Raw genomic sequence first — 26820 nt, 5'->3', positions numbered from 1 at the left:
CTTCAGAGTATCAGCTAAAATCTGCCAGTGTGAGATGCTACTGTGATTTATAAACTGTTATTAAAACTGCTACAGATTTATAAACTGTCCAGCAGCTCTGAGAATGGCAAACTCTTTTGTAGTATATAAACATTATGTATATGATAATTTACATAAGGACATCCCAAAATATTTCAAAAAACTCCTTCATTCGGCACTGCTTATATTTATAAGCAGCTCTGTAGCTCAAGATAAACTCTATCAGTATAACAAAACAAACTGGCAGTGCATTTAAAGTCTGTTACCAAAGCAAATTAGGAAAAGGCATTAATTTTTCAGGACACACCATTCTAGCAAAACCTTATTGCATTGCGAAGTAAAATCCATATGTAAAACCTTGTTTTTAACTAAATCACAATTTCTTAAGTCAGTGCATACCATTAGGTAAGCCTCTACTTGATGTTTCCTCTACCAAAGACAAGCAGATATCCATTTTTTTCTTTTTATTATTCAGTTATTTGACTGCCAAATCCTCTCCAGCCTGTTTTCACCTTCTGATTCTGCAGTGGCTGGGCTGCAGCAGCAGCAGGATTTCTGTTTGTCACTGGCCCAGAGTTTGCCTGATCAACCAGCACTGATACAAAGCTGCAGGTAACAAAAACACCCTGGGAGTCTCTCTTCTCACAGGGCTGGAGCTTTGAGCAGGAACCAAACTGCACAGCAGAGTAACTCAAATTTATCTCACAGTTTTACTTCATATGGCAAAAGCCAAAGTAAATTCAGATTTAGTTCTAAAATAATTCAGATTTACTTCTAAAATATTGAAATTACTCAAAATTCATATGTAAAAAAAAAAAAAAAAAAAAGGAAAAATCCCTCAGAAAGTTACTGCCTTGCTTTCTCCATGAAGCACACACTGTACATTTCCTGGTGAGAAAGGAAAAATTGAGGAAAAAAAAGCGCAGCACAGCAGGTTTGGAAGAAAGGCACCACTTAGGGGAAACGACAAAATACTCTTGAGAAAGTTCTACTGAAGTATTCTAAACACTAAAAGGAATTTACAGACTACCAAGAAGAAATTTTCCTGCTGGAAAATGAACTTAGCAAGTGTGATGATAGGAAAAAAAAAAGAAATGTGAGCAAGAATCAGAATTACTAAAGGATCAAATAAACAGAATTTATCTATATGTTCTAATTTTGAATAGGCAAGTTTATCCTTCCTTCCTCTGAAATTGCATAAAAATAGTTAATTATGGTTTCAAGAACATCTGTGTAAAACTTTCATATAGGAACTAATCAGTTTTTTTGCTATGGCCTTTTCAGCTGGTCAGTGATGCACGAGAAGCACTCCAGTTCTAGGCTCTAAAACTTACAAGCAGAACTCCCACCCCCTTTATTAATAATCTTAATAAAGGTTATTAATTATTAAGGGTCTCTCCAATCTGACAGTGTGTTTCAGTTAAGAGCTTTTTTTAGTAGTCAAGATTTCTTTACACTGTTGAAAGCTAAATATTTGGACTACATTTGAATTCCTATCTTCCTTTTGTGAGTCCTGTTTATAGAAAGAACAGAGAAGAGACTGCAAAGTTCTTTAAAAGAGGTGGAAAATGCAGAAATTCCCAGTTAGTGCTGTAAATATTATAGGGGAAAATGCAGTTGAGAGCATTATTTATAGCAAAGTTTAGATACCAGCTACAAGCCATTTTCAGAAGCTGTTTTTATCTATATATCATACCTTGATGCTCGAGTTCTTACAGCTGGATATTTATGAAGGCAATTTGAGTGGTGCCTTGAATAATAACTGAGAGGGAAGACTTTGCTCTGATAGAAGTACCCCCTTTAACCAACTGCATTTGTCACAAGAGCAACACAGTGATTTAACATAATCAGCCTTAAATGACATTGTTCCCTCAGTATATGTAAATAAACCAGGGCCATTAATTCAGATTTTCAGTAACAGACAGCTGGATTTGGTTAAAAAAAAAACAAAAAAAACCCACGGTCTAAAAAGATATTCAAATTGTGTTTCCCTAATTCAGCAATACAAAATTATCCAGTTAAAAATACCCTGGCACACATCTGAAATGAACCTTTAATACCAACAGCAAAATCCCCATCTTAGCAGTGATGATTTATCAGATGGATGTTGCATTTACTTGTATCATTTACATCATTAATAAGGTTTTCTCTAAGCATGTTGTGGTCATTTAAAAATGCCAGGTAATCTGCTGGTGACTCTCTTCCTTTAGCTGTTTATCATTTAGAAAAGAAAACATGAAGAAAATATTAAATCACAAATAAAAGTGAACGTTTTGTTTTAGATTTTCAACCTGTCAGTCACCACAGACCCAGTGATTCAATGGGTAATTAAAAACAGGCAGTATCTTTATTTTTTCTTTTGCATTTTGGTCTAAGGAGACAGGACTACAGCTGTGACTTCAGGGAGACAGACATCACTGACATGTCTGTAGGAATATTTTGGTTCCCACTGGGGACACATTCTGCCTACCCCAGCAAGAGCGATGAGATGGCGTGCTAAAGCAGGGGGGCTGTGACAGCCTGCAAAGATGCTGTGTTTTCTCTTTCTTCTCTGAGTTTCAAGTAGTTTCTACTACAACTTTGTGGCAAAATTTAGTAATGCCAATTTTTTTTTTTTTTTGCTTTAATGCTATCTGAACACATCCCAGATACTTTTATCACTCTTTTGTTTTACTAAGGAATGATGACCTCAGCTATTGAGAGTAGCATAAACCTTTCTGCTTAAACATTTTATATTTTCAAAATATAAATCAATATTTCATTTGAACACTGGGTTGTATCCTATTGGACATGTAACTTTCTAATACAACCAAACTACCAAAAGAAATAAATAATTTTATGTTTATTTTTATGGAGTTTTGTTGTTTTTTTAAAGTGATGAGAAGCCATCACTAAACTATATGGTTTTGGGTTTTTTACCTTAACTGAACTAGCATTCTTTGCTAAAGCACAGAGCAGTCAGTAGCTGGCCCCAAAGTGACTACAAACTCACATCATGCATATTTAATAAAATGCTATAGCAGAAATATAGCATACATTCTGTACTTCTACAAGAAAGCAATATTCATTATTCTGCAGATTATTCCTTAATAAATATTTCAGAAACTTGAATTAGAAAAAAAATGAGAATAGCATATACTGTGCTCTTGATAGTTTAAAAGCACTTTTGTTTTCTGACCTATGATGAATCCTTATGTTCTTTTCATTTCTGGTGCATTTTAATGCCATTATGGGTTTGAAATTCATCGTTTGGTCACTTTGAAGGGATGAAGATACTGATGTTTAGTTAGTGTACACAAAGAAGTTAAAAGTCATCTTCCATTAGCATGCACAGAGCTGACACTTTGTTATTATTATTGTTCCAGATTTCTTGGATATCTTCACATAAATATGACTTTTATAGACTGATATCAAGAACAAAGTGCCAGAAATGCTCAAAAATTCCCCATTTTAAAGTCAAGGAAACTCACTGCTGGGCTGCCACTCTTTTCAATTGCATATGGTAACATCAAAGGCAAAGAGCTATTTTAGAACCAACAAAAAATCAAATGATCCCTCCAGTGGTGTGGTTTTTCAGTTGATTTGTATATCTGTGCAAGTATCCCTAAATTAATCACAACAGGCAGTGGGTTGAGATAATGCAGCTGCATTACCAGCAGATGCTGAGAAGCTGTTTGTGAGTGTGGGAAGGGAGTGCCACCATCCCTGGGGTGTGGGCTCAGGTGCTAGCCATGGATAGGATGGGAATGTGCCATCAGTGATGGGAATGTGCCATCAGTGATGGGAATGTGCCTTCAGTGGATGGGAATGTGCCATCACTGCATGGGAATGTGCCATTCATGGATGGGAATGTGCCATCAATGGATGGGAATGTGTCATCCCTGGATGGGAATGTGCCATCAGTGCATGGGAATGTGCCATCACGGCATGGGAATGTGCCATCAGTTCATGGGAAAACTGTTTGTGAGTGTGTGGGCAGGGATTGCCACCATCCCTGGGGTGTGGGCTCAGGTGCCAGCCAAGGATAGGATGGGAATGTGCCATCAGTGATAGGAATGTGCCATCAGTCACTAGGTGGAATGCAGGTGTTTATTGGTGTTCTGCTTGCCCTGCTGTGGTGCTGACCCCCAAGGGACAGCTCACAGGCTGTAATTAGCAATGTTTTGCTAAATCAATGAACAGATTCGATTCTGTGCTATTTGAAACATGGAAATTGTGAATTTTTGGCAAGTTTGTATGCACACATGTTTACACAAGCTAGGGAGGAGTTTGAGAGCACCTTTAAAGTGTCGGTGGCATAGACATGGCAGAAGGGAAATCCTTGTTCTGTTTTGGTGCAATGAATTCTGTCCTTGAGTGTTCCAGCCTCAGACACTGCCTGGACACTCCAGGCTGAGCAGATGGAAGGATCACCTCCCCTGACCCTCCTGCAGCATTCCCCAGCACATCCCAGATCCCACAGGGATCCCAAGGTGCTGACTCATGTGCAGGACCCCAGGGACCTTCCTGCAAAGCTGTTTCCCCTCCCCACCATGCTCCTGGTCCAGCTGTTCTCCATCCACACAATAAACACAACACAGATCTTCATCTGCTCTACATTCAGAGGAATTACCATGGGAGATATTCTCCCAAGGCAAATCAAATAGAGAATTAGAACCATTGAGAAGTGATCATCTTAAGAAACCAAACTAGAATTGTTTCAGGGTCTTTTCCCCTTTTGGTGAAGCACAGTAAAGGAGAAAATCTGAGGATTTAAAAGGGATTAAAGGTCACCATACTTGTGCTGAGAGCAGCAGAACTAAAAGTCTGTTAAAAGTGCAGACAAAATTGCAGAAGTGGACTTGAACATTGAAACAGAGCAGAAATACCAGGGTAACTCTCTCTGGTTTATAAGTTACAAAAAGAATGCTGTTGAAGTAGTCAGAAATTTGACTTTAGATCCCTTCTAAAGGATGAAATAATTAATGATATAAATAAAGTTAGACCTGAGGCCAGAAATATAGCCAGCATCTCCAAAAAGAATATTCATTCTCTTCAGGAAGAAACACATTTAAGCCCAAGGCCAGAATCAGTCTCTGGGGTAGAAAAAAAAAAAAATTATCTTCCTAGAATCACAAATAAAATCCTGAAGTAGCTTGTATTTAGGCAGGAGAAAGCTTTTGTCCTCATCCCTGAAATACATCAAACAGCAAGCTGAGTTTTGTCTGCATGGAAGGTGTTTTGGAATATAAACTATGCCAGGACATTAAAGAAGCAGCCCAGCCCAGGCTGCCCCAGGCTGTCCTCCAAAGCAGGGCTGCTGGAGATGCCCCTCGTGTCCTGGAGCCCCTTCAGTGTCTGCCTGGGCAGGGCAAGGAGCAACAGGGCTGTTCACCAGCAGGGAGGGCGAGCACAGAAAATAAGGATACCAAGGCAGGCTCTCCTTTTAATGAGTTGTTAATTCATCTCTCCTAGCCAGGGCCTTTGTAAATCTCAGACAGGGAATCCTGAGACTTTGAAATTGCCTTGTAAATTAGTTACTGCTAATGAAACCATTTAGTTTTTGAAGGGATGGGATTGTGAGGGCTTTCCATGTTGAAATAATTATTTAACATTACTGAAGCAAATAATTAAACTGTGCTGAATAAAAACTCCCATAATAATATTCACACGATTTCCTTTTCTTCCTTTCTAACATTTTACATTTTGAGACTTGTTATTGCTATGTGAAGTAAAAATCTGTCACAGCCAACCATACATTCATTATTTCAAGTTACATAAAAGATGTAGTACACGATGTATGTGATTCAAGAGATTCGTCTTCACCATATCATCTATCAAGAGTCTTACATTTCAGAGAGTTTAAAAATATACCCAGATAAAGAGGTGTTTTAAAAAACCTTAAGATAGTCATAGGTTTCAAATTAAACTTTGAGCAGGTGAAATAATAAAAATTCAAAGTCATGTTGGATGCTTTATCAGTGCCACCTCAAGTCACACTTCAGGTTCCAAGAAACATTTTTCTTATCAGTGATGATGAAAGAGAATGATAATCATACAATTTAATGTGGGAGAAATATTCCTCAGCTAGTCTGTCCTCATTCAGCTTTCCTTGCTGCTGTTTGGAAAAAAAAAGGAGGTAGGGAGGAGAGCTTTGGATTAGACTGGAATAGATTTTACTCTTTCCAATAATGGTTTTTCTTTAAAAAAAAAAAAAAAAGAAAAGTAATATGAAATTAAAGGAATTCCTGTCAATGAATTCCCATAATGGTCTCAAAAATACAGCCACGACAGTGAAAACTGAATTGGAATTAGCAGCTTTTCCTTCCTGTCACCCTTGGTTCCAAGCACACTGCTGATCCCTACTTGGTGCTCTGCTGTGGGGGAACATTGGCTCTCAATGAAATTCCTCCTTCTAAAGACTGAAATATCTATATTGAAGCATTTAAAGAGAATCTGAAGTCAGATAAACGCTCGAGGGTTCAAAGTGTCTCAAGTGCCTATACTCAAATGATTCAATGCTGAATATGAAAACCCTCATTTTTTACACTCACTGCTTAAATAAATGTATGGGACACAAAACAGCATCTCCAGCTCTCCATCTCCTGTGCCAGGGGAGGAGGGAGTTGGGAATGAAGAAGTGAAGTTGAGCCTGGAAAGAAAAGGTGCTGTGGTCCGGTATTTTTATTTTTGGCTTTGTTTCTCACCATCCAATTCAATTTTTAATTGACAATAAATGCAATTAGTCTTTCCTGAGTTGAGCCTGTTTTGCCCTGGTAAGTGATAAATGATCTCCCTGCCTTCATCTCATGGTCCATGAGCTTTTTTATCTATTCTCCTCCTAGTCTGCTGCAGAGAGGGAGCAAGAGAGGGGCCCCCAGTGGGGTCTGGCAGGCAGCAAAGCTCAACTCACCGTTACCTGAAAGTAAAGAATTCTCTACCTGCATCCTAAATAAATGCCATTACACTTACTCACCTCTCTGATGGGTGAATATTAATTTTGCATACCATTGGAGAGTCATAAAACTAAAAATTATAAGAGAAACATGCAGATCCTGAATGCAAATGATCTGAGAAAGATCATGCAGAAAAAATGCTAAAAAGTTCACTTTCTTTGACAAATGTTTGAGTTTGATCTTTTACTCCTAAAATATGATTTTTTAAAAGAAAAACAAACAAAAGCCCAGAATTGAAAAATCTAATCCTAGACAATTTTGATCTAACACTTCTGAGGAAAAAATACCTTTTCTCTCTGCACACAAATCTACTTCTCTGTAAGAGCATACTGAAAGCATTTATCCTAACACAAAAAAACCCAACCCTTCACATTGCGTGGAATCCCTCACAAAAATAATTCTCACCCCTAATATGTGAAGATAGCTTTTTGAGCATATAATAGTACCCCAGTGAATTCCTGACACAGAGGTATGGCAGGGTTTCCCCATCTGTTAGCATGAGATAAACTCTGATTTGATGTGATAAGAGGTTTTGTCATGTTCAGAAAACAGAGGTTAGTACTGTGCTCACAGCTGGAAACACAGTTTCTAGATGTGAATTCCCAGGAATATTATTTACCTGTTTTCAGAGGCTTTGAGCTAGAAATTGGCATTTATGTATGGGGACAATACACTAATACACACACACACATATATACATATAAAACCTTCTACAGGTTAAAAAAATAATTTCAAAGGAGATTAAGTAATATGTAGTGAAGTAATCCTAGAGAAGGAACATTAAAAATAGATTTTGTCATTTCAACTGTTTATTTTTCCAGAAATGCTTTAATGAAGTTTTCTGGTGAGTCTTTAGTAGAGTGTTTTACTCAGCTGAGAATGGGTATTTGTAGTTACTCTGATCTCCCACCTGATGATGGTTAATGCCCTGGGGGATCTTGATAAAAGAACTCAGGGATCTCATCTAACAACAGGTCTGAGTTTATTGACATCTTAACACATTCCTTTTTTACTTTAATCTTTCCCCCACTTACGCTGATAAGAGAAAGAATAAATTGAAAGAACATTCTTGTACGATTTTTAATAAAACCCTCATCATCTACAAGTGGTTGAGTGATGATTGCTCCTACCTATATGTACAAATTGTGGATGAAAAATTCCAAATTTTATTCTGAGATTACAAAGATTTCTCAGGTGAGTCCTACTACAAACAGAACCTGTCTGGGCAAGTTATTTTTCCAAGCAGTACTAAAGGAACTTGATATTCTATTACTTATTCAGAATGTTGAAGCACTTTATTGTGGAGATGAAAAAATTACTTATTAACTCATTAGGCTTATATTCTTATTTTATTATGAATTACTGGGTATATAAATCTAATCTGTTAAATTATTTTTATCGACTATATTCCAAGATGATTTAAAATTGTATCTATCTCATTATACTGGTTATGTTCAGACTTCAACAAATCAGAATGCTTTGAAGATCTGCAGGTCTGGGGTTCTGAGTTAGTAAAGTTAAATGTTTGTGTTTACAATGTTGCTCCATAATTTGAAACACTCACAGCAGCACAACTGGTGTTCACTCAAGGACTGGAAAACCCACAAATGTAATAAATAGATTTAATGGCATATTTTGTCTCATTTATAAATTCTAAGCTATGAGTGAAAAGTCATAATTCCAACAAAAACACAGAGGAACCTTTGCTGAGGAACCTTTTCCACCTTTGCTCTCTAATCACAACACAATCAGAGAAATGAAGCTGTTCTGGTGACAAAGGTGACTTTTAACCATATCCCAGGCTACAAATGCAAGCTTAGCGTTTACTTTATTTCTCCTCAAGCAGCAGCTGTGTCAATAGCCCGGGCAGGAGCAGAGCAGGAGCTGTCAGCAGTGATTCCATCCCTGGGTGCAGAAGCTCAGGCTCTGAGCACAATCAATAGGCAGCTAATGAGCACTGCGAGCTGTGCTGGGCTTGAGCCACTAAAGGAGCCACTCGAGTGCTTCAGCAGCCAAGGAAAACTCTGCAACACACCTTTAAGTCTTATTTATCTTACAGGGATACGAGTCCAGGCTTAAAGCTGCGTGGCTTTCTGCATATGCAGTGCCTAATTCAGAATTCTGGGCTACAAGCTGCTTCCTGTGCTAAGATGAGGAGGTGCTTCAAGTAGGGTTCTTGACTGGAAAATGAAAAATCATTTCACAACAAATCATCTTCTAGCTTAGCTCAACTCACAGAATCATGCAGTAAAATCAAAACAATGCCCCTCATATCCTGAGGCATCATATTTATTTTTAAGACTCTTTTATTGAAAGTGTTGGTACACTCAAAGTCACTCTAACTTTAAGCTCAAACTCAAACTGGGATTCGAAAGTCAAAATGGATTATTCTTTTTGCCCATCATTGATTGTAGTAATTTTTTTTTCCTCAGTTGGATTTAATCCCTAGTGCAACCTCATTTCTTCAGAAAAACCAGTTCAGAGTTATTTCCTTTAACGGGCTCACTCTTACACAATTAACTAGAGCACAGAAAGAATCTGTGAATAGGTAATTGTTCCTATTACTAAATGTCTATTTAAATACTGAACTAAACTTGAAAAAAAAAATAATGGATTCTCTTCTTTAGATATTTTCAAATAGAAGAGTGATGCCCTTCTGGAATATTTGTGTTATACAAGCCTAGATTATTGCAGCACATGTGGCAGTGACAAAGCCAAGCATGAGGAATGTTTTTACTTAAATTATACCTCTGTAATGAATTTAATAAAATTTCCTTTTGCTAAGCCTAGGGTCTAACTGAGTCCTTGCTTTAGAGATTATTTCTTTTTTTTTGCTGTTGATGTTGTCTAAAAGGCTGGCACTCTTGTTTCTTGAAAAAAAGAAGGAGCCAGTTTCTTTGATTGTTCTCCAAGTCATTTTCTGGCCTGCCAACTTCTAAGACAGGATATTTTCTTACACCTTCTTTTTCCTCTGGCCTTAATCTTATGTCTGTATACTTACCCACACTGTGTTCCTTCATCTTTTCTATTTTTCTTACTATTTCTCTTCCACATACTTTAACAAGTCCAAAAAGCCCAGGTTTGAAGGCTGTAGTTTGGCAGTGGTATATCCAACAACCTTATCATTCTTCAACTCTTACAAACAGAGAGTGAAGCACGAGGTAACCTCAGTGGTGTGAGAAAATAATGATCATCCTAAACCCCAACCATTTGGACACTTTCCTCCCAGTTCACTCTACCAGAGGTATGACTTCTTCTACCTCTGCCTGCTCTTTGTGCAGATCATTTTCCACTCTGAACTAAGACAACACAATGGCCATCTGCCAGCTTTCAGGAACTGGCATTTTCATTCTTTTGAAGCAAGAGGAGACTTCAAAGTACACCAAGGAAACTCTAATACTTCAAATGCATCAGTCTTTACCAGGAAGTCTGTCATTAGCTGCTATTCATTTATCCTAATCATCACTAACCTTATCTACCAAACAGAAGTGTACAAATTGCAGTTCACGTTCCTTTACTTTTAAGAGCTTAACAAAGTTTATCTTTCATTGGTAAGGGTAGAGACAGGCAAACATTTATTCTTAACTATTTTGTTATCTTCTAGGGAGCTCTTAAGGAGAGCCTTTGTGCAGAAGAACTTTCCTTAGGAGTTCCCCTTAAACTGGATTTTCACATATCAGGGTCTGAGTCCATTCCTCATATCAGGACTCGAGTTCCATGAACACCTGGTCCCCAGTGCTGCAGGTCAATGATCCACCACAAATTTCTCAGCCCAAGTGGCAACTTGCTCAACACCAAAGAGTATCAAAACCAGCCACAGTCAGCAAGGATGCTCTATGACAGAGCTTCAACAGCTCAATAACAAATTCAGAGATCATTTATTCAGTTATAAATATTTCAAGCAAGGATTGGTTTCTAATGAAACTGAGAGACAAAGCAGTTTGAAGTTTGGGAGTGAGTGGAATGCTGGCAGTACATGAGGCTACCTGATAGCTGTGTGATTTCTGTGTGCACTGACTCCATTTGGCACTGTGAGCCACCAACACAACCTGCTCAGCATTTCCTTCTCCAAAGAGTAAATCTCAAAATTCTCACTGTGTCTTTCCTTTCAACTCAAGGGAGATTGAAAAAGACAAATGATTGAACAATATAGTGACAAGAAACATGGTTTAAAATGTCAACCTTATAGCTTGGGATTATCTGTTAAATAATGGCAGACAAGTGCTACCTATGACATCTGGGTATAGCACTCGGGTTGGGGTTTCACTCTTACAAAACTTAACAAAAAATGAGAGAATCTGGAGATTCATAGAATGTTAAAACATGTCAGCCTCCTACACAATTGATATACTTGTTTACATTGCTTTGTAGTCAACAACCAAAGAGCATTTCTCAAAATATCATGTAAATTGGATCAAATTAGCTCTTCTGGTCAAAAAATTCACTTCTCCTCAATTCAAAGCTACAAAGTCTTTAAAGACAATGAAAATTGTGTGATGAAATTTAATATTTAAAAGACACCCACCTCTCTTGAAGGCCTGTTCAGAGAAAGCAGTGATCCCCTTCCACAGGAGACTGTGCTGTGCTCATCTCTGCCAAGGACAAATTGTACACTGGAGCCTTCCACTGATTTGGGTGAGAAACCAATTCCCTAATTTAGACAAGATTTACAATCAGAACTGGAAAATAGTCTCAGATTTCTGGAGATCAGCCTCTGAATCACACAATCACATTTCCTTTCCCCTACTGTTGCTTTACTTTTGGAGCTTTTTCCTGCAGTGAGGCTTTGAGATTTTTTTTATTACTTTTTTAAGAATGTCACAAATTCCCAAGAATAGAAATCTTATTTTTATATATATACTTGAGAAGACGCCTGTTATAACTTATAGTATAAATTCAGCACTAATTTCCACAAATAAAAAATCCTGTAATTAAGCAATTAGGGTTATAAATAAATATTTCCCACCTGCAACTCAGTCAATTTATAAGAAAACTCCTAATCTGAGACTAGGAGGTGGAGCATAATGGGGGGAAACACCTGAAATATGCTCATAAAAATCTCTGCTACTTCTAACCCAATGAATTTGCCTGGAGTCAAAGGCTCAGAAAGTATCACTGAGAGGCTGCGTGGTGTCTGTGAAAAGGGCTTTTCCTCCCTGCTGTCTCCTGGCACCTTCTGAACTTCACTGGAACCAAGCAGGGCCAGGAGACAGAGTATCCCAACAGTTAAAGCAAAGTAAGCATATCAAAATACACGCAGTGGGCTGATTAGTTGAGTTTTGACAGGCTGCTAAAAGGCAACTCGGAGTGAAGAGCTGCAAACATCCCACAATTAATTCCCTTGCTATGCACTGCCTGAGCTGGAGCCTGCAGAGGAACTGCTGACAGCACAAAATTCGCATTCCAGTGCTTCTCCCGCCTCTCCCAATTTACAGGAGAATAGGAAATCATGAACAATTGATACACTCTGTTAGCTCCTATCATGGAGGGTGAGCTCACATGTAGCCTTAGGGGTATCTTACACAGTTTAATGCAGAAAATAAAAGGTAATGTTCTTGGCAAAGAGCTGGGGGGATTAAATTTGGAAGGCTTGAAGCAGCTTTGAATTGTAGTCAATAAAAAAGAACCAAATAGTAATTTTGTAATTTAACTGTGCTGGTTATGCCCAATGAGTCAGACACTTGTGAAATAAACCATGTAAATAGAAAAATGGCTTAACTCTTTCTGCAGTTGCCCTGTATTTTTTCCTTTCTTTTTCCTGCCTCCCTCCCCCTGTCCTCCCCCCTTGGTTAAACAATACTGTATGGTTACTTTCTCCAGCTTACTCTCTTGGGACAGGTCATCATTCAAAGAGAAACTCTGTCTTTTTGAAATAGTTTTTGGGTTGTTTGTTTAAAATTTGTTCTGTGCTGTGGACAACAATGACCGTGCTAGCAGAGCTTGTAAAGGTAAATGTCCAGAGACTGCTCCGAGCAAATTAACTGGGTAGCTCAGAGTTCTTCTACTCTATTGGAAACTCTACACTTGAGGTGACTCCCCTCCAGAGCAGTGACTTCTCTGCACCTGATGTGTGCAGCCCTAAATCAGCCAGGGATAAAGAGGATTTTACATCACATGATGCTCACCTTCCCTTGCTTCTGCTGAGCTTCACAGAGCTGACCTGGACAAGGGCCCCCTCCAGCTCTTTGGCCACCCTGGTGCTGAACTACACAGCCCTGGTGCTCCAGATGTGGGAAAATGATACAAAATGTAATTTTAATTTTTTTTTTTTTTTTTTTTTGTAACTTTAGTCAGCCTTGTTTGCCTTTGCCTTGGCGGAACAGAATTGAAGTTTCTTTTCAAAGGACTGTTTCATCAGTCAAGGTGTGACGAGCTGACATCTCAACAGACTGGGAGTAGCACAGAAGATACACACAAGATAACAACCATCAACCCCAGACATCACCCCTGGCATGGTCAGAGACACCTGGTTTGGAAAGGAGATGAGAGAAACAAGGAAGGAGAGCATCAGCATTGGAGGTGAAGAAATCCACAATCAATAGGAAACCAAACACTGAGAACTGTGTAAACTGGGACCAATGAACTTCGAACCAGTGAATTTCTATTTTGACTGTATAAAGTTTGGGAAAAATCTAGTAAAATTTGTGTGTCATGGAATGCTGTTCTCTGCACAACCCAGGCTATGCGTGGATGAAATAATTTCTGCTGCACATCCTGATGGGGATAAAGTAATGCCTTGATTCTCTAACACTAAAAATGGTGTGGGATGTTGGAGGGTTTTAGTTTTTCCTGCAGTTTTGGTGACACAGAGAGATTCATTCTGATCATCAACAGGTTGGCAGAGCCGGGTGTGAAGTGCCAGAGCCCCTGGGATCTGAGTGAGCAGCCTGTGAGCTCCGAGATGCCCCAGAGCAGCCACCAGGGCTGTCCCAGCCCCAGCCCCAATTCCCTGCAGCAATGACAGTGAAAATCTCCCTGGCCCAGCAGCCAGGCAGCTCCACTGCCTGATTCCATCATTCATCCCTACATGAGCCATTTGCATGCCACCACTTAAATTTAACACTTCTACAATTAAAACAGGAATTACTTTGGTTTCCATAATGCAACTACACAAGATAGACATTATTAACCACTTCTTTAATTGCAATAATTTTTATGATTTCTTAAATTACTCAACCATGAAATTTATTTTAAAGACTCCAAGCAGTTCTAAGCAGAGGTAAAACTATTTTTTTAAAGTACCCTTATAATTATCTCATACTAGTAAATTATTCAGATTATGATTGCACTGATTTAATAAGGTCATAACCACATACAGACTCATTTAGAAAATTATGGAACACTACAAAAAACGAGGTCATTCACCACTGTTTCAGTGGTTGAAACAACGCTTTTCAAGACACAATCTTTACACTCTAGATTTTTGGTAATTTCTTAAGAGTAGTTTGACCTTGGTGAAAAAAAAAAGTATCTCAAAAGAGAAGGAATCTGGAAACAAAAGGTATCCTAAAAAAAATGAATTAAAAAAAAAAAACCCAAAAAACCCTCCAGATATGTTTTTACAGGTAAAATTCCTAAAAATCAGCAGTGTTGTGTATTTTTTTTAAATACATAAAAGTATACAAACTAGATATATACAAGCACTATGTTGTAAACCTCCCCTGTTTTGGAAGGAAAGAGTTAAGACTTCAGATTGACAATTCCCAGAAATTTCAATGGAGGCATCCTCAAATCTTCACAAAATAATTAAATCAAGCAATCATGATAGAAAAATAACTTGATCATCCCCAGTGCTCTCAATCTAGAGATATTAAAAAATAAAATTTATTAATTCTGAGTATATCTTAATTAAAGGGGAAATTACCAGCCCTGATTCTGGAATTTAAAAAACACATTTAATTCTGAATGTCCATTCATGAGAATTATACATTTATAAAAAATTTACATTTATAAAATGGTATACACACACAAGAGACCAAGGAAGTTCCTTTTCTCTCCAGCTGATTATCTTCAGTATTGTTGTTGCACTTAAAAATGAATGATTTATTTACTTGGTTGCTAGAAAACATTGCAGAATTTTTTTGTAAGATTTGCCATCCCCATTTTGTTTTCCTTTAGCAGTTTTAAAGATATTGTTATACATTCTACCCTTTTGGCTGTGCCTTTGGTGGTTTTGTTTAGTTTTTTCCCCCAGTCCTTTTACTAGAATTTTCTATGCTTCAAGTGGAAAGACAGGTATCTGAACATGATGGTCTTAATCTACTTCATCCATTTTAAACCCTTTGCCCCTTCCACTGAAATGAGTGACCCTGTAGCTCCCTTCAGTTCTGAACTAGCAGCAAATGTCATTACCTTTCAATAAATCCTTTTTCCCATAGGTCACTTCTATTTGAAATGAACACAATCTGTCCCTGGTATAAATTCCTGTCATATTCTGCCGGTCTCTGATGCAGAGACAGACAGAAGAAAGAAAGATCTCAAGTTCCACTCTCTGTACCAAGGAATTCAGACACAATAAGGAAAAGAGAAAACAAGGTTAATATGCAAGGGAAAAGGACAGTGGTGTGAGAGAGCTGTGTGGTGCAAAGGAAAGCACCGTGGTGTGACAGGAGGGGAAGGAGCAGCAGACTAAAAAAGCAGAGAACAGTTCAGGATGATGTGGAAATTTCTAAAGACCTTTGCCCTTATGAATCATGTAAGGAAGGGCCAGTCAGGACTCCACAGAACACAGCAGCACACAGAATTTCATGGCTGGAGATGCTCTCAGGGAGGGAGGACAGCAGGGCTGGCCTGGCTGGGCACTCTGGGAACAATCAGCTGCTTTTTAAAGAGCACTGCTTGCAAATGATTTCCCTTTCCTTGGCTGGCAGACAGGGACCCTGGGACACTGACGCCAATGTCCTGCCCAGCATCATCACACAGGCCCTCCAGGAAATCTCAGAGAAAGAGGGTTTGGAGGAACAAAAAGGAAAGCAAGTAAATCAAGTCACTTGACTAACCTTAATATAACTTTGTTGTTATTCAATATTCTAAATAGTAGACACAATTAAAGCATTTCTTTGCACATTTTCCATGCCCCCACCCACTCTAAGTGTTAATTTGAACATAGCTCCACTAGTGCAATGCCATAGGGGAGCTAAGGCTTGGGAGGAACCACACTCTGAAGCTGTACAACAGGTTAATTCAAACACTCCTGTGTCAAAATCACCAAAAAAGAGCAATCTGCCCTTTGCTGCTCCAGGGGCAGCCTGCCCAAAGTTATAGCAGGTCAACAGCACAAACCTTAAACCTTCTGTGGGGCTTAATCCACTTTTGAACAAAATGAGCTAATTTTTGTCAAAGACAATCCTTCTCATGTAACTCTATCACTCTAAGGGCTTTATATGGCAGAGGCACTTTGGTTAAGAAGCTGTAATTAGTAAATTTGAGTTTTTTGCTCCTATTGCTAACCAAAACAGGTTAGAAACAGAAACTGGGTATAAACAAGGCCTTGTACAAACTACTGTCCTTATACACAAACTTGATAAAACTTTGGATGTTTTTCTTTTCTTTTCTGAAGAGAGGAAGAAGGGAGAGTTGAGCCAAAAAAGTATAAAATATTATAGACTGAAAAATATGGGAATACTTTGCAGTAAATCTTGGAGGAACTGTTTCCTCCATCACAGCAAAGATCTATGCCATGTCCTCATATTTATGCATAAAAAGTTGTATAATTTGAGGAGCATCAGATCTACTAAGCAAATCTTATGGGATGCAAGCACTCGTATTTTTTGTGAGACATCTGAGACAGAAATAGTGCAGCCCTCCCTTGGGTACTACATGATGATTTAAACTTCTCTGTACCTGAATCACTTGAGCCATAAATAATATTTGCTTAGTCCTTAGAGGAGTGCTGCCTCATTAAATAAGAACATTATAATTATTATGATCAGTTGTTTGAAGAAGTGATCAAAGAATTACCAGCAATCAGCAAATCCTTCCAGACTGGAAATGAAGAGAGGCTTGCACAGTGACACCAGGAAATCACTGCCAGAGAAAGAGAGACAGACCAAGCCCTTGATTCAAGAGCTCAGAGTGGGTGGATATGGAACTGAGAAGATTGTAGCCAGAAATGTTTTGGGGCAAGCAGAATTCTTGCATTCCTCACCTGTGGATGTATTTTCCTAGAACTCAGAGCAGCTTTATACCTCTCAAAGTTCCTCTTTCCCTTCACAACACAGTTGGATCATAATTACTGCTTGCCCTGAGTGAACCTGTGGGCTGGAGGGTCCAATCCAAGGTCCTTAGGGCAGCCACAATTGGTACCATTTCTGATTTACAGATATATTCTATTCATTGGTTCTAAATCAGTTTCAGTAGAGGCAGAAAAGGTTAATTTACAGTTATATATATATATATTTATTTATTTTTATATATTCACTAAGTAGATGGTCCTTAAAAGAAGGTGATTTCTGAAACTGACTCTCACTGCATCCCATCATTCCCTGCTACCACAAATTCAAGACATTCCTCTCCCACTCCCCCTCCTTCAAATTATCTTTTTGACATTTCCTCTGGTGAACAAGAACACTTTTTCCTCTTGTCTGAAAAGTAGTTTTCTTTTCACGTGGTCTTTGGCCATGAAATTAAGAAGAAATACACTGAAGAAAATAACAGCCCTTGGCTGTTCACTAGCAGAGCATGCAAGTTCTCTTTACTGCTGCACACCATGTGCTTTGCCAGCTGATAAATCTATACAATAGAAAATGAAGTTTTAGTTTAGATTGAAAAGGCTAGATTTTGCTACCGAAAGCCTCCAGTCTGTTAAAGGCAAATAAATCTTAAGGAATTGGGTCCAGTTTCACAGAAACTGCTCAGCACTAAATGGGTCTCAAAGGGGAGGAAGTCTTAATTAAATACACAAAAGAGAAAACAATTTTGAAAAGGGTGATTTTTAAATAATTTCTTATTTACTAGGAATATAGAAAAGGAAAACTCATTTATCACACATTCAAAGCAGTCCTATTTCCAACTGACTTTTAATAAGCATCAGCAAAATTTTTGCCTTTTTATCATATTACAATTAGTCAGCCCTTTGCACTGCTATAGAATATGTGAACTCATACTAAGACAACTATATTGACTAATTTGAAAAAAAGAAAGAAAAATCAAATAAGGAAATTTAATACAGTTTCAACTGTCAATAGCATAAAATTCTTCTCAAGAACATGTTTGGTTTCCTGAGGTTCTGAGGTTTATTTTGAGAAGTAGATGGAAGGAAAAAAAAAGAAACAAAATCAACAAACAGAAAACAAAAAAAAAAAAATCCCAAACAAACAAAAAAATAAGCAAAACAAAACATACAACCAAAGACACAAATAAACTAACAAAGAAAATCCCAAACCCAAAAACAAGCAGCCACAAAAACTGGCACAAAGGGTAGTAATCAATCTGATTGCAGCATTAGCAACAGATGTCAAACCGAGTCTATTCAGCTCAGCTTCAAAATAATACATGTGCTGGTGCTTGTAGGAGCAGGCAACAACTGGAGTGGGTTGTTTCTGGCTGTGAACAATGTCTGGGGGGTGCTGGAACCCCCCTACACAATTTGGGTTTCATGTAAGACACATCTGTGGGTGTGCCCTGTAAGCATTTGTGTACAAATATTAAGGGATTTTCCTACACAGACATCAGGGGTTTACTGCAAAGTAAGGTGGAAAAAAATCCAAAAAAAACCCCCCCCAAAAAAAAAAAAACCCCAAAACTTTCTCATTGTTCACTTTAAACACTTCCCCCTCCCCCCACAGCCATCTTAAGTACCCGAAACTCAAAATTGAGTCGTGAGGCTTCCAGGACCTAGGGAAAGCAGGTCATTATTTCTAGTTCAAAGGTGGATTCTGGGAGCACAGTGGGAGATACCAGGTGAGAAAGTAATTTTTAATGTGCACCATAAAGCCCAGACCATCTTTAAAACAGGCTGGCTGCCATTTCTAAATTCCAGGATTCAAGCATCAAAAAAGAAGGAACCCTATGGAAACAGACCCCCAACCTTCAGCTGATGTATTTAACACCAGTAATTACAGACACAAAATTTAAAATTCTATTATTTCTGTGCTGCATCTTTATCTGCACTTAAAAGCATTAACAAACTATTGTAGAACTGATGACTGAGCACAAAACAAATACCAAAAAACATCACTTCCCTGCTCCAAGTCATCAAGTGTTTACCTGTGTATCCCTCCAGGAATGGCTTTAGGCAGAACACACTAATCTAAATCACTGCAGGAGATGGGATGAGTTGCACAAGCTACCAGACAAATTCCAGAAGCTGGGAAATGTTCCTCCAGAGAAAAGAGACACTCATAATATGAACCACAGCAATCAAATCAGCAAAACATTCAGCCTCTGCCACCATCTGACCTTGGGGTCTCTGCCTTACTGTAACAATGCTGAACTCACACGCATTAACCAACCCTTGATATTTCCCTGTATCCAGCCCCAAAGCCTGGACTCATTCTTTGTTTGCCAGTAAGATGGGTGGCATTAAAAATAAACAACAACAACAAAACAAAAACAACAACCCCACCAAACATAAAAACAACACCAAAACCCAAACAACAAAAAAGAGGAGATAGTTGACTGCTCCCTGCATCATTTATTCTGGAGAATCAAGTCAAGGGCTGCAAACCTTTTGTCTCAGGTGAAAGTTTTTCTTAATTTACCAGGAGGTACCTGAAGCTCCAGGATTAAAGGAGGGGTCAACAATGTCACTCATCCTACACAAATCAAGATCTGTTTAGGGGCTGGGAGACAATTAGACATGGGGGAACAAACTGCCACAAATGAAACCACAGCTCCTTTCAACAGCTAAATTAATTCATTGGCTTGCCTGCTCCTATAAAAGCAAATAATGCTTGAAATAAAGTCCTTTGACACTTCCACCCTGCTGCTCTAAGAAGGCAGAACTTAGGAACTGTAATGGAACATTACACTGCCCACACAATATTTTCCTTGGGAAGGGGGTGTGTGAAATGTCTTGCAAGAACTACAAGTTCTTAGCTTATTATTAGATTGCAATATCTGATAGGGAGAAAAACTTCAGAAAGTTTGAGGGCCATCTTAGCCTGTTACTTTCTGAGGAAACATGAGCTAAATGAATATTAATAACTTTAATCTTGGGAGAAAACTCAAGCTAAGGTTCCTGAGATAAATAGAGTGAAGCAAGAAGGGAATGTGATCCCTTGTGCCCTGGAGGGAACAAGTGACACAACACCTGCCTGATTTAGGGGAGGGAGTGAGGAAGAAAGAAGCAAAATGCATTTTTAAAGTTTTGACTATTCCAGAAATACAAAAAGTACGTATAATAATTAAAAAAAAAAAGGATAAATGAATTAAAGAAGCAGACACTGGAATGTTCTGCTTCACATAATGACCACAGATTTTGCTCAGCTGAACTGGCACCAAGCCCTGTGTGGGAATGCAGAGCAGAGAGAAATGCACCTACTAAATGTGTGTCCTTCCTCCCAAGAAAGGCAGCAGAGACAGAGCCTGCTTAGCAAGAAAAACAGGCCATTTCATACTCATCAAGGATAAGAATAAAATTAAAAATAAGTTTTAAAAGCCTGCTTGGCTTCATACATTTATGCAGCTATTAATTGTTGGGAGGTGATGATTTCATGTCAACCTCCACTGCCATTCTCTAAATTTTTTTAATGCCTTGAAATTTTGCTTACAGATCAGAGGAAACACAAAATAATGGTTTGTTAAATAATAAATGACTAATTTTTAATAGTTTCTGACAAATCAAAGTGTGGGTGGAAGATGGGTCTATTAGGTTATAATTCAGTACTGTTAATTTAGGTAGGGATGCTGCAGGAACAACATCAAACAGAATTTGAATATCAAATTAGTGAATTACAAAATGAGGCCCAATAGACTGGTACAAAACATTTCAGAGCTGTAATGATGGCAGTTCTTGTTCTATTTGCTACAACTTCACACTAGATCTGGGCATTTCAATGTAATTTAACCAGTTTTATTCATGGCTGAAAACTTTTAATCTTTTTTAGAATAACTCAGTTGTTTCCTCTGAAAAGAACAAATGAATGCTTCCCCATGGTGTCCAGGTTTGTGAATGCCACATTGATAACATTGCTTTGTGAATGCCATATTGATAACACTGCCATTGATATAAAATCTCTTATTGTAACCTGAATGAGAAAAACCAGGAGGAAGGAAAACAGTACATTTTATATATAATTTGTGTGCTAGCCAAAATACTGCTTAACATACTCTTTCAAGGGAAAGCCAGAGTATTTTTGATATTCTAATGCAACCTCTGTATGGCACAGACCCCAGAGCTGAGCAGTAATTCAGGGTCTGAAGAGAGTGCCTCTTTCCTGCTAAATAAGTTACCACTGTCAACCCCAATAAAACGTGCCTGAGACTTGAGCATCTTTTTGCTTCATTTCCTTTTTCATTTCATGAGCGGACGCTGCTGATGCTCTCATGCAGCTTGTGGAGTGGGTCTAATTAAAATCCTTTTAGTCTCATAGTGAAATGAGTAGAAAATGGAATAAAATTATTGCAGGGTTTTAAGGTTTTGACACTGGAGGAGAAGTCAGGCAAAGTAGAGCTACAAACATGCACACTACAGGCTTGTGCTTTTCATGCTAATATGCAGACAACAGAACAATATTTTACTTCCGAATTTTCCATGGTTTTCATCAGATTTCTTATTGCATGTTACAGGATTATCTAAAATCCTTTCATTTGAAGTACTTCGCATGGTCTTTCAAATGAACAAAATTATTTTCGAGAGAACAGACAACGCCTTTTTCAAAACATATCCAAGACATTTCTTAAAGAAATCCCACATATTTTATGTGCAAAGGCATTACATACAGATACTCCATATTGCTACAATATATTCCCCAAAATTTTAGCAAATTGTTACAGTCAGTGGGCATAACTCTGCACCAAACCCAAAGCCATGCCAATAAACACTGCTTCACACTGTATCTTTGATTATGCAATATCACATACAGTGAAACTATTAGATTTGAGCTAATTATAGCTAATAACAGCTAATAAAACACCCAAATATACAGCAGGTTACATTTAGATCATTATTAGAGCTCAACTAAACATCATTAGGACACTATTTCATTCTTTGGCACAAAATCTATGTGCTGGAGCAAAATCACTTGAGCAGCTTGAGCTGTTCTCCTTTCCCCTGGTCCCTGTTCTGTGTCCTGCCATAAAAAGCACCATTCACATGCTCTGGTGAATCTGGAAACAAGAGCAAATCAGTGGATGCTGTATTCTTGGGAAGAGTCAAGCTCACAAGAAGTTTTTTATTAGCACAAATTGCTGTTAATGACATTAAATGATAAGAAGTTTAGTGTTCAACTGCACTGATTACAGAACAGCAGAGCTCTGTAATGTGGAAGCAAAGCTCTCTTTCTCAGGTGTGTCTGCTTCTATGGCAAACCCAGCACACTCCTACATTGAAGGGATCACTGGTAAGCCCACACAGCAATGAGAAGGACATGTTTTATTTAGGTAAAGAATGCAGGTCTCTAGCTTTTGGAAAAGGTTTAGTTTTTAGCTAACAGAAGCAAGCACTGAGATTGTTGTGCAAGTAAAGTTTATGCAAACCCTCAGCAGAAACCTCCTATTACCAACCTGAAATCCAGGTTATCTGTCCTGAAAGTAGAGGGAAAATACAGATTCTTTCCAGAGACACATACAACTGCAAAAATTGCAATAATTCCCAGAGGTGCAGGTGACATGAATTTCTTCCCCTTGCGCAGCTCCATGCTCACAGCACTGCTGCTTTGCCTAGCTGGTGAAGTCAGTTCTACTTTCAAACATTCCATCTGCAGAGAGCACATACTTCTCCATTTGGTTTTATATCCCACAATCAAAGTGGATGGATTAACATGGAAGTGGTGAATATTTACTCCCAGAACACTGGAAGTTTTGTCCCTATTAATATGTGTTATCTGAGTGCCTTAGGCTTTGGCTTCACACAACAGAGCAGACATGAAAGTCATTGCTCCCAGCAAAGTGCTGTCTCCTATTATCTGCAGCACAAAGTGGATTGCTGCTATTGTGCATGTGAATTCCACCCTCTCCAGCCCTGACACACACCGTTACACTGCATTGATACTTCTCCTGCCAGAGGAATAAATACAGTAATTGCAATGGAATAAATACAGTAATTTCAATTAGCATTCCCTCACACGCTCTGCCTTTTGGGACGCAGCATTAATAGATGTGAACATTGACAGCATGAGGCTTGCAGAAAGTGGAATGGCTAAAGCACCACATCCATTGGTAAGGAAAAGAAGTAAAAGGAAAATATTACAAGGGTGAGACAGCCAACTGTGCAATGTACAGATTAGTGGCATGGAATCACTCAACAGAAAACGTGCACTATTTGAACAGTAATTAATACCTGATCTGAGTTCCAATCTTCCTCTAATATGTGGAAGATCAAGTCCAAATAGTATATTTTTTTGACATGACTATTTTAATTACATTAAACTTCCAATTAATATATATGATGTCTGAGGCTGCTAAATAACATCCAGGCTTTTATGATGGGAGTTTTGAGGCACAAAGCACAGAAGTGATTTTTGTCACAGTAACTAACCAGCACAGTCAGGTTTAGAACACCTGCCCTCACAGTTTTCACAGAAAACCAAGACTGATGGGTCCAAACCATCTGGTCTGACATCCAGCCCACAGGCCATTAAACCACTCCTAACATCCTTTCCAGAGAGATACCAGAACAGGGCAAATAACAAATACCACTCCCAAAATGGCAGGGAGATGATTACATGATACTCAAATTGTTTCCTTTGCTGCAGACAAGTCCCAAAGAGATATCCCTGACAATCTGAGGAAAAAAAAGAGGAAAAAAAAAATCCTGTCCTGTATTTGGTCAGCTGCTCTTAACACTGGTGTGTGAAACCAGACACAGCAGCAAGACACCAGAGCTCTTTCACATTCATCTGTTTCTGGCTGGGTCTGTGCTTTGATGCTTCAGAGAGAATAAAAAGCAACAAAGCCCCTTGTCCTTACTGAATCAATACAATGGAAGATCAAATATTTAATATGAAGAGATAAATATCCTTTGTGCATACTTGGGAAATGCCTTCATGCAGAGCAGCAAACATTGCTGGGCATGGAGAGCAATGCAATGTCCTGAGCCAGTGGGAGAAAGGACTGGAAGGAGGGAGGCAGACCCTGAGATTTTAGGGCCAGAGGAGTCTGGCTCAGGTGGATCTGAGCTGTGAGGCCAGGACAGGACAATTGTCACCTCCTGGAGAGGTCCTCCAGGGCAGGGCTGACCTCCTCAAGGTCTGTGAGACCAAACCCAGCCCTTGTTCCTGAAGAGCAAGGCTCTCCCACCTGTTCTCCTGTAATCCTGATGCAGTGACAGCATTTTTGATTTAGGAACAAACACAACACAACCAAAGATGTCCTTTCTTTGCCCAAGGGGTGAAAAACAATATTAAACCGTACAGGGAGGAAAACATAACCTTGAAAAGCATTAATTCCACATGGAAGTGGAAGGAAAATGATCTATCCAGTGGGTTTTTACACAGAACAATGGAATGGAGTTTCATCACCTAATAACTGATCAATAAAAGCGTATTTCATGATCATGCATGTTTGCTTTAACTAATCCTTCAGATATTCAAACGGAATTTGTAGCTTTTTACACAGTTTTCCTCCTTCTAGAAATTTTTTATATCCAAATTTTGAGTTTTCATCTTAAAATGAACTCAAGCAATTTCTCTCTGCATCTTGAATTTCTCCTATGCATTAAAAATGCTCATATCAAATCACCTCATACACCTTTACTGATATTAAGCCATTGTATTTCTTGCACAACACCTCAAGGGTTCTCCAGGATTATGGTTCTTGTTGCACAGTTACCATTTTATTGCACTGCAGAAATATCAAATGCAAATGTAATTTCTGTAAAGCAGAAATTTAAAATTAATACAATGTAATAAATAACTTCATTTGTGTAAGTGGCTGCGTTCAGAGAGCAATTTCTCTCAAAAATACTAGAAAAAACTCTGATCTGCAGAAGTTATAAACATTCATTGGAAATTTTGCTGAACATTTTAAGGCAGCAATTTAATCTTTTATGATAAAGGGAAAAATAACAATCAAAAATCCTCCTCAGTAATTTTCTCTTTGAAGAACACAGCAATGATATCAGTAGTATGAGATGCAGTACTCAGGGATCAGGTGAACAGTTTATTTTGAATATGTTTAAAATCTTGGTTTTAGTTTGTTAATATTTATGTATTTTAGCACTTAATCCCAGGTACTTCCTGAGTCAACATATTGGCTCAAAGACTTCAGCAATCCCTCTGAATTAAACATCTCTGGAAACATCATTTCCACAATCTGGAGCTTCTTTTAAACCTTATTCAAATGTATGAAGTATTGCAGGAAAGGTAGAAATCAGGATCACAATGCAGGAATAATTTCTTCCTTTGCTCATCTCCCTATTTGTAATAGCGTATTTCAATACCTCAGTTCCAGGTCTGGCTAATTAAAGCAGATGGAAAAGATTAATTTTTAGGTTCTTTCCCAAGGTACTTCTATGTAAAAGTCTTGCCTACTTAGACCTGACATTTTCACTAGGCAAAAAGAAAGTACTTTAATTTCCCTTTCACCACCTGGGAATAGAGTCACAGAAGTCCTGTGGAATTCAACACAGCACTGAACTCCAACTCATTCCTCCGCACATCAGTCCAGCACCTTCACACAACAAAATAATTTTATTTCACAGCAATATAGTATTTTCCCTTAGTTTCATAGTATCTGGCAGAGAAATTGTAAATACTGTCAAAGAAATATAACTTTTTTCTTTTTTCTAAAATTTGTGAAAATTTCAGGTTGTTTCAAATTTGTCTTTTCTTTAATAATGCTCTGTGAATACCCTACAACCAATTTAGCAAAACATTGTCCAAGTAGAGCAATATATGCCCCTAAAAGTATAAGAAACTAAACAGTACATACACTTTCTAAAAGTACTTTAGCAAATCCGCTTGAAAATATTAATTACTTTACTTAAAAGCAATTCACCAGAGTTATATTTCATTATCAAGAGTCACCACATCAGCTGTAGGACAGCAGACACACCCTAATCCCAGCTGGATAATTTTTCCATGTTTTTCTAGAAGTGCAAAAGGAAAGTTGCAGTGATGACATCGGGCCCTAACCCTTTTCCAACCATGGCATTACAGAAGTTGAAGCAGATAAAGGAAATAAACAAAAACTGGTAGGAAGATGAAGGAATTTGGTAAAGATAAACAGCCAGAAATAGGGAAACCTACTTGGGTCTGTGAAGTCATTAGAATAATTTGTTTAGAAAGCAGTGAAGAAAAAATCCCCAGTAAATACTTTGGAAAGTGCTGGATCAATTTGCAAGTGCTGAGAGCACAGCAGCCTCAGAGACTCGGGGACATTTGTATTAAACAAGAGACACACAATTAAGCTGCATCTCAAGCTAAAACCCTGAGGGCTCCACATTTCATTCCAGTCAACCACTGCTGCTTTTTGACACTATTTTCTTTGCAAATATGAGTAATGTGGGCCCTTTAGTCACTATTAAGCAGTAATCTGGGGAAATCAACCACTTCCAATAATCTTATACTCCAATTTAGGGCACTCTGAAACCACATAATGAATAACACTGTCGCCAGTTCTCTCCTATAATGACACATGGCATATGCCTGCTATTCCTCTTTTCAAATCAAATCCAACTGTGTTGCCTTTTTTCAGAAAATCTTGTTTATTGTGCTCATTTGAGTTTCTTTCTTCACTCATTTGATGAAGAAGTAAATTTCTGCTT

General features: G+C 38.3%; 1 protein-coding gene across 30 annotated transcripts in view; it reads right to left on the bottom strand.

Moving 5' to 3' along the window:
* The window catches only part of RBFOX1 (RNA binding fox-1 homolog 1), a 1139646-nt gene that overhangs the window by 423930 nt on the left and 688896 nt on the right, over positions 1 to 26820 (bottom strand). For 18 of the 30 annotated variants that reach the window (XM_064390362.1, XM_064390361.1, XM_064390359.1 and 15 more), the window contains one exon: positions 11479 to 11604. The exons of the other annotated variants lie outside the window; for them this stretch is intronic. In XM_064390362.1, the coding sequence (XP_064246432.1) occupies positions 11479 to 11604 (126 nt within the window). The remainder of the gene's footprint in view (positions 1 to 11478; positions 11605 to 26820) is intronic. 30 annotated transcript variants of the gene reach the window in all.

Source organism: Passer domesticus, chromosome 15 (assembly GCF_036417665.1).
Source record: "Passer domesticus isolate bPasDom1 chromosome 15, bPasDom1.hap1, whole genome shotgun sequence".
Classification (NCBI taxonomy): domain Eukaryota; kingdom Metazoa; phylum Chordata; class Aves; order Passeriformes; family Passeridae; genus Passer; species Passer domesticus.
Note: the sequence above shows the minus strand (reverse complement) of the source record. Positions and strands in the feature narration are given on the sequence as shown.